This window comes from Sabethes cyaneus, chromosome 3 (assembly GCF_943734655.1).
Source record: "Sabethes cyaneus chromosome 3, idSabCyanKW18_F2, whole genome shotgun sequence".
NCBI classification, from domain to species: Eukaryota; Metazoa; Arthropoda; class Insecta; order Diptera; family Culicidae; genus Sabethes; species Sabethes cyaneus.
Window position 1 is genome coordinate 46988392 of NC_071355.1, and position 10832 is coordinate 46999223.

The 10832-nt window shown below is 41.6% G+C and overlaps 1 protein-coding gene across 1 annotated transcript; it reads left to right on the forward strand.

Annotated features, from left to right (window-relative positions):
* Window positions 1-2063: 2063 nt before the first annotated feature.
* LOC128743893 (uncharacterized) lies at window positions 2064-3740 on the forward strand. Its single transcript, XM_053840578.1, has 5 exons — window positions 2064-2228; window positions 2288-2985; window positions 3037-3352; window positions 3410-3609; window positions 3674-3740. The coding sequence occupies exons 1-5, from the start codon at window positions 2064-2066 to the stop codon at window positions 3738-3740; spliced, it is 1446 nt and encodes a 481-aa protein (XP_053696553.1).
* The last annotated feature ends 7092 nt before the right edge of the window (window positions 3741-10832 follow it).

Consider the following 10832-nt stretch of genomic DNA (forward strand, 5'->3'; position numbering starts at 1 on the left):
TTCCTGATCCGTGTGGCTATACCCGCTTAGGCACGTCCGGCAGAAATCGAACAAAAATCTGGCAGCGAAAAACTTTTTCTGCTAGACATTCTGCCGGATTTCTGGTCGCCGTCACCCGTGAAAACTAGCAAAAATGACACATCCGATTCGGGCAGAAATTTTACCTCGGTTTTTCTGCCGGATTTCTGTTCGATTTCTGCTAGAAGTTTCGAATAAAAACCGGTTTTGTACCAATTCAGCTTCCCCTTCTTTTTTGGAGGGTAGCAGCAGCGGATTGTAGCAGCACGAAGCGTGCAATAAACAGGTTAACAATTAAATTATATCTGCTTTGTCATGTTCCATATTATTCTCTTACCTTTTGCTCGAAACTGCAAAACTAATGAACCACTTTTCTCCTGCCTCAAAATGTCACATTTGACATAAAGAGAATCGTGCGAAAAATGAAGACTGGTTCTGTTCGATTTCTATCATTTCGTTTCGGCGTTGTGCGAGTGAGACAATGTCGTCGGCTAGGTCGAGGTCATTTAGCTGCTCCATCGTTAGAGGATTCCAAGGCAATCCTCGATTTGGTCTACTGTCAATTGCTCCAACTTATATCTTATCCATAACAATGAGAAACAGAAGCGGTGATAAAATGCAGCCCTGTCTCACGCCAGCAGTAACCCTTATGGGGTCGGACAAGACGCCGTCGTGCAAAACCTTGCACGAGAACGCCTCGTACTGCGCCTCGATGAGATGGACTAGCTTATCTGATACTCCTCTACGCCTAAGTGCGCCCCAGATGTTTTCGTGGTTGAGTCGGTCGAACGCCTTTTCGAAGTCAACGAACACCAGCAGAAAAGAGTTCTGGAATTCGTTGATCTGCACCAATATAATGCGGAGCGTTATGATATGGTCTACACATGATCGGCCAGCACGGAATCCAGCTTGCTGTCGCCGGAGAGTAGCGTCGATCTTCTCCTGGATCAGGTTGCGGATTACCTTACAGAGTACTTTGAGAGTAATACAGAGCAACGTGATGCCACGCCAGTTACCACATTCAGTTAGGTCTCCTTTCTTAGGGACTTTGACCAATATGCCCTGCATCCAGTTCACCGGAAAAATTGCGGTTTCCCAAATATTGCTGAAAAGCCGATGCATCATCTGGGCTGACAGAGATGGGTCAGCTTTGAGCATTTCGGCTAAAATACGATCTATCCCTGGCGCTCTATTGGATTTCATACTCTTGATGGCTGCTACAATTTCATCCAGCGATGGCGCCTCCGAGTTGACGCGATTAATTCGACGAACTGTAGGCGTCATACGCTGCTGGTTTTGTTGGTCTCTGACATTTGAAACTCGGAAGAGTTGTTCAAAATGTTCAGTACATCGCTTAAGCTGTTCTGTATAAAAAACTTTGCCTTTAGCTATCTATCTATCTATCAATCTTTCTATCTATCCATCTATCTATCTGTCTATCACCCTCACTATTCTCTTCTTTTTTCTCTTCTTACTTTTTGCTCACCTTCTCTTTTTCTTGTATTCTTCTTGTATTCTTTTTTTTCTCTCTCTTTTCTAGTCTCTCTCTTTTCTCTCCTCTTTCCTCCTCTTTTCTATTCTCTCTCGTTCATATTCTCTCTTTTCTGTTCTCTCGCTCGTCTCTCTCTCCCTCTCTCGCTTTGTCGGACGACGCCTGACCGGCGTATCTCGTGCGTGCTCAGAAGCCAATAATTCCATTATTACCTCTACACCTCTGTCGTCCATTCAAGCAAGCCACTCTCCCATTCAAAAAAAACCCAGCACCTCATCTCTCCTTCCAGAATGACGCAAGAATGTTTATAAATTAGAACTTTTCGCAAAACATACTTAACTTATTGTTATAACAATGCGTTCAGACGAGTAGACGCGTTGTACGCATGTCTCGGTATTATTCTAGGCTATAAGCAACAGGTGTTCTGTGCGCGCAGAACATTCTCGTACTCACGCTCGTACTGCTATTTCCATGGCAACTGAAAAGAACAAACAATTACGCTGATTGTTCGATCGTGTGCCCTATTCGCGCATTAGTTTTAAACTGAATAGAAATGGATTTTGATAACTTTACTTTGGTGTCTAATGAAGTAGTCGAGTTTCAATCGACATGGAAAATTGGGGAGAAACTTCCGCTAACCGACTCGTGCGTCGGTACAGATCCGCCGGCAAAGAAAATCGATGCCGAAACGTTGGTTGCCGAGCGCAAGGACATCGCGGTATTCTAAGTTTAGTTAGTAGTAAGGGTTAAATATAATTTCGAAACTTTCACAAACAGGTCCAGACGGAAGAATCACCTCGTCATACAGGGGTCGTCACAGTTGACAACGAAAAACTTTCTGGCTGGCTGCGAAAGATTTACCCTTTGGTCGAAGAGGAGCTATCCAGTGGTATCACTGAAGTTTTCGATGATAATAGCAATGATTTGGATGAGGAACGACTCGTTGTACGAAAACACCAAGATCTAACAGTAAAACAACTTCAGTTAGAAACAGATAACGTGCGTAAGCTTAATATGGGAGCGGCAACATGGCTTTCGGTTTTGACACGGAATGCTCCGCTTTTAGTAGTATCCTGTAGTTCCCATCATGAAGCTTGGTGTGAGCATACATTTTCTACGATCTCTGTGTTTATTCCAAAACGAAACTCGTATGATTCGGTTCAGTGGTCTGAGTTATGCAGCCTTCCAGTTAAAGCATGCGTAGAGTCTCTGGAAACAAACCCATTCAATAAAGATATGTTCGCTGGAGGAACTGTTTCAGGAGATTTGTATATTTGGAATTATGAGATGAATCTGAAACATGAACAGAACTCCTTGTCGGAGCTATTTTCAGAAACCACCGATAGGGGTCAAATCGTCGACATGGCGTGGATTAAACCAAATCCAATGACTAAAGACTATGGATTACTCACATGTCATAGTGATGGAATTGTCATCCTGTGGAAAATAGGCAAACACATTTCAAAAGACAAAACGTACGTTTTATCGTAGTTTCTCTAGGCTGATAATAATACAAATTGTTGTAGGTTCGAAATGGTTTCACCTTCACCATCGCGGAAAACGCTTATCCTGACTCAGATCTTGGCGATCTCCAACTCTGAGTTCGTCCTAGGAACGGTGGATGGCAGCATCCTGCTGTGCTCAATGACTCAATTGATACCGATGGGAGGAACCTCCAGTTCACACAGCAAAAAGAACTGCTTTGCGCCCGCTGTAACCGAACTCAAGTCTCACTCATTCGCTGTATCTTCTTTGCAAAAAATAGAGAGTTCAAATCAGCAGTTTCTCGTCAGCTGCGATATGACCGGGGAAGTTTTCTTTCACAATATATCGGATACGATAGTATGGATGACTTAGTTAAATTATATTAAGTTTTTAAGTTTTTGCATATTATTTTAGAATAGTAATCCAACACTGATCATCAAAATGCCTCTTCCGTTCAAAAATCGCATCTTTTGTACAAATGATATGCGTTTTATTCTGAGTCCTCGAAACAATGGTGGTTTGGAAGTTTACAAAATTGATGCTGGAACGCAGGAGATTTTCGAAGCCGGTGGATTAGAGGGAAAACCAAGTTTAATTAAAGTTAGCTCAAATGGGTAAGACTTTCGGCGTGCCGTGGTTATTTGTCATGTTTATATATTTATATGTTTTTCGTTTCAGCAAATGGATAATAACAGGTCCTTATGATGGAGGATTCACTATTTATACTATAGAAGACGATATTTAATGCACTGATATTAAACAGAAGTTTTTAGCAATAGAATAGGAATTCAGTAAAATAATATGAATATAAATTATTTTCCCATGTGTTAGTAGAATACACGAATCAACGAGAAAAAAAATGGAGAAAATGCCGTTTAATTCTACTATAACTTAAAGCGATCTGATACACGTTACTTTACTATACTTGCTTTACCAGCCGAGAGCAGGGCTGACTCTTGCCATTTCAAGAATTCCTATCCATTGTACCGTGTAACCCCGCTGGAATGACCTTCTGTAATCTGAACATTTTTAATCTGAACCCCGTTGGCAATGCGTTCACATTAAAAACTGATTAAGCGTCATACTCAGTTGACGGTTAAGTTGACCGGGCAAATTGAAAAAAAAAGCAAAAAGTACAAAGGTCCATGCCTAGTGGCACGGGCGCAGGCTTGAAGTAGGACTACTAAAGCCGGTGATTTTTGTATGAATTTCATATATAGATGCTCAAGTTGCGCATTAAAAAATTGTGTTCTTACATGTGAGAAATTCATAATTTCAACTCTTCAGCTAATTTATATGGTGGACCTGAAAAGGTCCGTTTGTTAATCTCTAATTCTCAAATTTCTGACTCGTAGTGTCCATTGTCAACTTTCGTCCTTCAGATGGGCTTAGTGATGTCCGTTAATCGTTCGATTAATTCAACTAATCGAATAACACAAGGAATATTCGAATAATTTTTAATCGAATAATGCCAGCACGAGTAGTTGAATTAATCGAATAGTTTAATTAATCGATTAGTGCAGACAAGGCTCACCGATTAATCGGTAATCGAATAATTGAAAATTTCGGACATCACTATTCCCACCCATTTAAACCCTTCTGCTTCCGCGACCAAAATTTGGGTTTTCTAGCTAATTTAATATTTTATTATAGCAGCTTATTGTCAATTGCAAGTAAAATTGTACCATCCAAAGTGCGATATATCGCTCATAAAGTGCTATTTTGCATTAAATCGTTTCGATCTTCTGCGCACTTTTTCGTTATCTGCCAAGCAATAAGTGCGCCGAAGAGACCGAAACGATTTAAGCTAAAATAGCACTTTTATGAGCGATTGCGTACTTATTGATTGGACAATTTTCCTTGCAATTGACAATAAAAGATCGATGTTTCGAATCCAACACGGTCGGCGTAATTTCCACTCCACACCAAACAATAATTGGCTGCTGCCGAGTTTTGCCACCTTTGCCGCGTCCGGATCCGGACAGGGAGATAAAATCGTAACTCTCATTATTATTTGTAACCCAAACAACGCGAAAATGATGCCGTTCACAAAATCAATTCAACTGCTTCATATACTTATTCAGTAGTTCTTAAAAGAACTGATTGTTTTCTACCAGCTGTTAATAATACAAATCGAAGAAATTTACTGCTTGGCAGCAGCTTTTTTCAAACCGCATTCTCCGTTAGAACAACTTATTTTGGCTTTGGAGTTTTCGGTGCCTTTGTTATGGTCTTTTTTGACTTAGTAATCTTGCTTCTCGCTAGCAAGTTTGGTAGGCGAAGGAACCGGAAGCGCCAGTTCTTTGTTTGGACCAGCTTTCTCTTGTTGAAAAATAAATTCAAAGCCTTTTTCACGAATGTGTCCAACCTTGAAACGTCACAATTGTAGCTGGCGGCGATATACTTCTAGACGGCTTGCAACGAGGATCCGTTTACTCTTCGGTTTATTGGCGTCTCGCTTAGTGAATTTGGATGTCTTCGTTGCCTTATTCCGGGGAAGCAGCTGGAGCTCAACGATTTTCGAGCGGATTCTATAGAGCGTAAATTAAATACAATCAAACTTTGATCCCTTTGATTCAAAGGGAATTTAATATAGCTCTTCTCCTATATATTTCTGTCATCCGTGTTAGGGAAGCACTGGCGTGAGAAGGCAAAAATTTTTAGCAAAAATAAAATTAAAGCAACGTCATGAGTTAGAAGATCGCATGGTGAGTCACCACATATTTAACGTTTTATAGATCAAATCAGAAGAAATTCTTCATGATTTAAAGAATCAGCGACATTTGGAAATTTAATTAAAGAAATTTAGTATACAGAAAATTTTCATCTCTTCATAAACAAATTCGTTCGTCCTAAAAAGGACGGGTTGTGGTAAATTATGTGGTTGAAAATCCGGCCAGCAGAATGGCTTGAATGTTTGAAACAACACCTTCCAGGGCAATGGTGACAATGGTTACCGAACAGAGCATTTTCCATTGATTCAAGCTCTTCCGCTCCCGCAACCAAATATTCTAATACAGCTGATAATAGATCAATGCTCCGGTACCAACGCGTTCGGCGCACTCTACACCAAACAATGATCCGCTGCTGCTGCTGCCGCTGCGCTGCGTTTTACCAGTTTGCCGAGTCCAGTGAGGGAGATATAACCGCAACTCTCTGCTGTCAGCTCTAGTGCTCTATACCGTACCGATGCCAATGCGAAAATGATGCCGTTCGCCGGCTTACTTCTGATTATATACCAGAGCAAACGGCAGCAAGTTGTAACAAAGGCGGATCAACGTAGGGCAGAGAATCATAGACACGAAAGAAAGGCGGTACAACGAAACCGTACTCCGTACATTGTTTGAACAAAACCGGTGTCCGGTGCTACCTTAATGAAGAGCTACCAGTTTCTGCAGAGCAACCTAATATGAAGCATCGTCTTCATGCCACCGAAAACCAGTGGAAAGGCCGCAAAGCGCGATAGGAAAAAGAAGAAGCCACGCCACTAGGAGAGCAACGCTATATTCTTTCATTTGATGCCGATGCCGACAGGGATGGCAACGGGCATGGCAGACGTGCACTCACAGTTGTGTGTGGTTGTGCCGGGTGAGTTTGCCAAGCGCGCCGTCTCGGAAGGTACCAAAGTATACCGGCCTATAGTAAATGTATCTGGTCAGGCTTCTGTAACTATACAACAATTAGCCCTTTTTAGGGCCTAATATATAAATGTAAATGAAGATGCAATTCGATTTTCTCACTAAACGCTTAGTCTCGAATTACGAAGTGGCGCAGTTTTCTTTTGCCAGATAATGTGGCTTACTCGTTTCATGCTTTTAGAAAGAATCTTAAATTCGTATTATTTTGCATGTGTAGGTATATGAACAATTTTGTTCAGAAATATTCTTCGGAAGGTTTGTCTTAATACAGTTTAAACATGTAATTTCTGACGGGCTCATACTTCGAACGCTACTAAACTGCCAACATCACTTTAAAATGTGAGAAAAATCAATTTAACTGCTTCGTATACTTTTATTCAGTAGTTCTTAAAAGAACTGATTGTTTTCTACCAGATATTAGTAATGCAAATCAAGGAAATTTACATCTAGACAGCAGTTTTTTTCGGGCACCTTCTCCGCTGGAACGACTTCCTTTGACTGGGGCTTTCGGTGCCTTTGCTACGGTTTTCATTGGCTTAGTAGATTTTTGTTCGGGGGCACCCGCATATTTACTCCAGTAGTACAGTTTTAATCGGAGCCGCCTTTGCAGCAGTTAGCAAAGATAAATTGTTTTCGTCCGTTTTATCAACCTTGAACAAATCGGAAGCGCCTGTTCTTTTTGTTTGGACCAGCTTTTCGACTGCTAATTTCAAAACCTTTTTCACAAACGTGTCCAACCTTGGAACGTCACAATTGCGGCTAGCGGCGATTTACTTCTAACGGCTTGCAGCGAGGATCCATTGATTTTACTGGGTATTGATAGCAGCAAAAACCATATCGTTCGCTGGCGGGCGAGTCGGTTACTTCTTCGTTTTGTTGGCGTCTTGCTTGGTGAATTTGAATGTCTTTGTCTTCGATGCGTTATTCCGAGCAAGCAGCACCCACTGAAGCTCAACAATTTTCGCGCGGATTCTATAGAGCGTAAATTAAATACAATCAAAGGTCAGCTTAACCCATAGCTCATCTCGTATATATTTCTGTCATCTGTGCTAGGGAAGCATTGGCGTGGGAAGGCAAAAACATGAAAAAATGAATATACGTCTAATATTTTCTCAATTATTAAACGTCTGTTTGGGAAACATGGAATCTATTGTATTGTTATTGATTTTTTGAAAAATTTCCAATCGATTGATACCAATATCTCTAGAATCTGTTGACGGATGACTGAGTTATAAGCGTGCAAACCATAACCACTTTTCGTTACATGTTCCCTTTTCGTTTTTCTAAAGTGCACCCCAATATAGAAATCAAAGAAGTAGTCCTACTTCAAAAATCTTAATACATTTCCTCTTGCTCAGCAACTTCGGCAATATAGCTCATATTGAGTTGAAACTGTCGAACCAATTTCCTCTTCTACAATCTGGATGTTAAGAATTCGCGCGAATTTGACATGTTTTCAAAACGTTTGTGTTCGTCAAATCAAACCAACAAGTTCATAGGGTGCACACCTTGCGCGTGCGTGAAAATGAATAGAGTTACCAAATATTCAGATTAAAAATAAATTCGCCTGATCTGAACGCGGTGTTTTTCGTATTAGCGGGGGTTGAGTGTACTCGGTCCTGGGCCACTCGTCGCCAATTTGTTGCACGTCTCGAAACACGCAAGTCGGCTTCAACCACGACTTCAACCTGGTGAAGCCACCTAGCACGTTGGGCCCCTCTATTCCTGGTGCCCGTGGGGTTCTTGAAGAGAACGGATTTCACTGCACAGTCGTCCGGCATCCTTGCGACCTGGCCCGCCCACCATAGTCTTCCATCTTTCGTCAGGTGTACGATGGGGAATCTCTCCAAGCAGTGCCTTTAGCTCGTGATTCATATACCTCCGCCACTCTCCGTTTTCCGTTTGTACTTTGCCAAAAACAGCTTTTGTTCAAATAAGTAGTGATTATCAGGAATGATCAGGAAGCATACGCTGCCTATGATCAGGAAGCATACGCTGCCGCACGAAGCTAACAATGTACAAAACCATTATTAGATCGGTAGTTCTTTATGGACTTGAAGCCGTGACGCTGCTTACGGAGGACATACGCGCCCTTGCCGTGTTTGAGCGGAAAGTGCTGCGGACGATATTTGGCGGAGTACAAACTGAAAGCGGAGAGTGGCGGAGGCGTATGAATCACGAGCTACAGGCACTGCTTGGGGAGACTCCCATCGTACATCTAGCCAAAGTTAGCAGGCTACGGTGGGCCGGACATGTCGTAAGGATGCCGGACGACAGTGCGACGAAAATAGTCCTCTTCAACAAGCCCACCGCCACCAGGAACAGGGGGGCCCAACGTGAACGATGGCTCGACCTGGTCGAAAGCGATTTGCGTCTTCTGAGACGACTAGGAAATTTGCGACGAGTGGCCTAAGACCGAGTTGAATGGAGACGAGTGCTTGAAATAGCACGAGCCACCCCGGCTCTATGCTGCTGCTGAAGAAGAAGAAGAAATCACAGATTGAAGTATCGCTGGCGAACGGTTAAAACACAGGCTCTATTCACGGTTGGCTTTCTGGTCGAAACGGGTTGCAAGAAGCACAAACGTGAGTTTCCTTACAAATAGCCAGATACACATTCTAGTACACATTACATATTTAAACTATACTAAAGCTAATTAGTACATCTGTTTCCTATCCAGCTTTCCACGAGCGATAATGGCGGATATTGACAATTTTTTGACATGCATTGGAGGAGCGTCGAGTTCGCCCTGACGGAGTTACTATGGATACATTTATAATAAGGTTTTGCAAGGTGACGTCACGAATGAACCGGAATGAACGCAATTCACCCATCTGACATCCACTTGTGGTTTGTTTACTATTTGTTAGGCGAAGGCGATATGCATAAGTTGGAGTTAAACGTTTTAAAAGCGTATTATCCAGCAGTGTCGCCCTCCAAACTACTCGGAATTGCAGTTTTTGTGCTTTTCTGACTGCCGTTAAGGCCATTAAACGATATTCAGTTTCCACATGTTAACCCATGTTCTAAGTCCATGTAAACAAACCACTGATAGACGTCAAAGAAGTGAGGTTATGTACGCCCGTGCAAAACCTTATTGTTTGTTGTTCGAGTGTAATAATGTAAACATTGTTTGACAACAAGTTAACAAGTTGAATCTGAATATTGCTTAAGGCCTTAACGGCAAGTCAGAAAAGCACAAAAACTGCCGTTCCGCGTAGTTTGGAGGGCGACACTGCTGGATAATACGTTTTTAAAACAGTTAACACGTTTAACACCAATAAGGTTTTGCACGGGCGAGCATAACCTCACTTATTTGACGTCTATCAGTGGTTTGTTTACATGGACTTAGAACATGGGTTAACATGTTGAAACTGAATATTGCTTAAAGGCCTTAACGGCAGTCAGAAAAGCACAAAAACTGCCATTCCGGGTAGTTTGGAGGGCGACATTGCTGGATAATACGCTTTTAAAGCGTTTAACTCCAATTTATGCATATCGCGTTCGCCTAACAAATAGTAAACAAACCACGAGTGGATGTCAGATGGGTGAATTGCGTTCATTCCGCTTCATTCGTGACGTCACCTTGCAAAACCTTATTTATGCATATCCCGTTTGCCTAACAAATAGTAAACAAACCACGAGTGGATGTCAAATGGGTGAATTGCGTTCATTCTACAGACGCACAAAGAGAAATATTACCAATTCGGCAACACTTTTTTTTTGTTTTGTTTTATTTATACAGTTTTGGATGGATTTAATGAATACTCCAAAAGTTCTTGTGCTGATTTGACTAAAACACACTTACCTTCCGATCCGTGAAGTTTGAAATCACTGAAAAGCGACTATTAAAGCATATTATTGAAATTACGCAACTGAATTACGTCGTACCGTTTTAAAATCCGTCCATCAAAATTTTTCATCGTCCGAACTAAAAATCACAACATCGTTTACGAAGCTAACGCGCATGTATTTGTGTAGGACGGCTTGACAAAAGGTTATTCTGCAAAATTTCTGCAGGTCTGGCAAGTTTTCCTGGCTGTAAAATAACGACAATGCCTTGCGTGAGTTATTTTCATTTATGAATGACGGAAATTAAAACGATTAGTCGACATTGTTTTCTTCGTCGCACGAAAAAACGTAGGAAATTTGGCTGGTAGGACTTCTTTAATGATAAAAAGCATTTAAATGGATCTCAG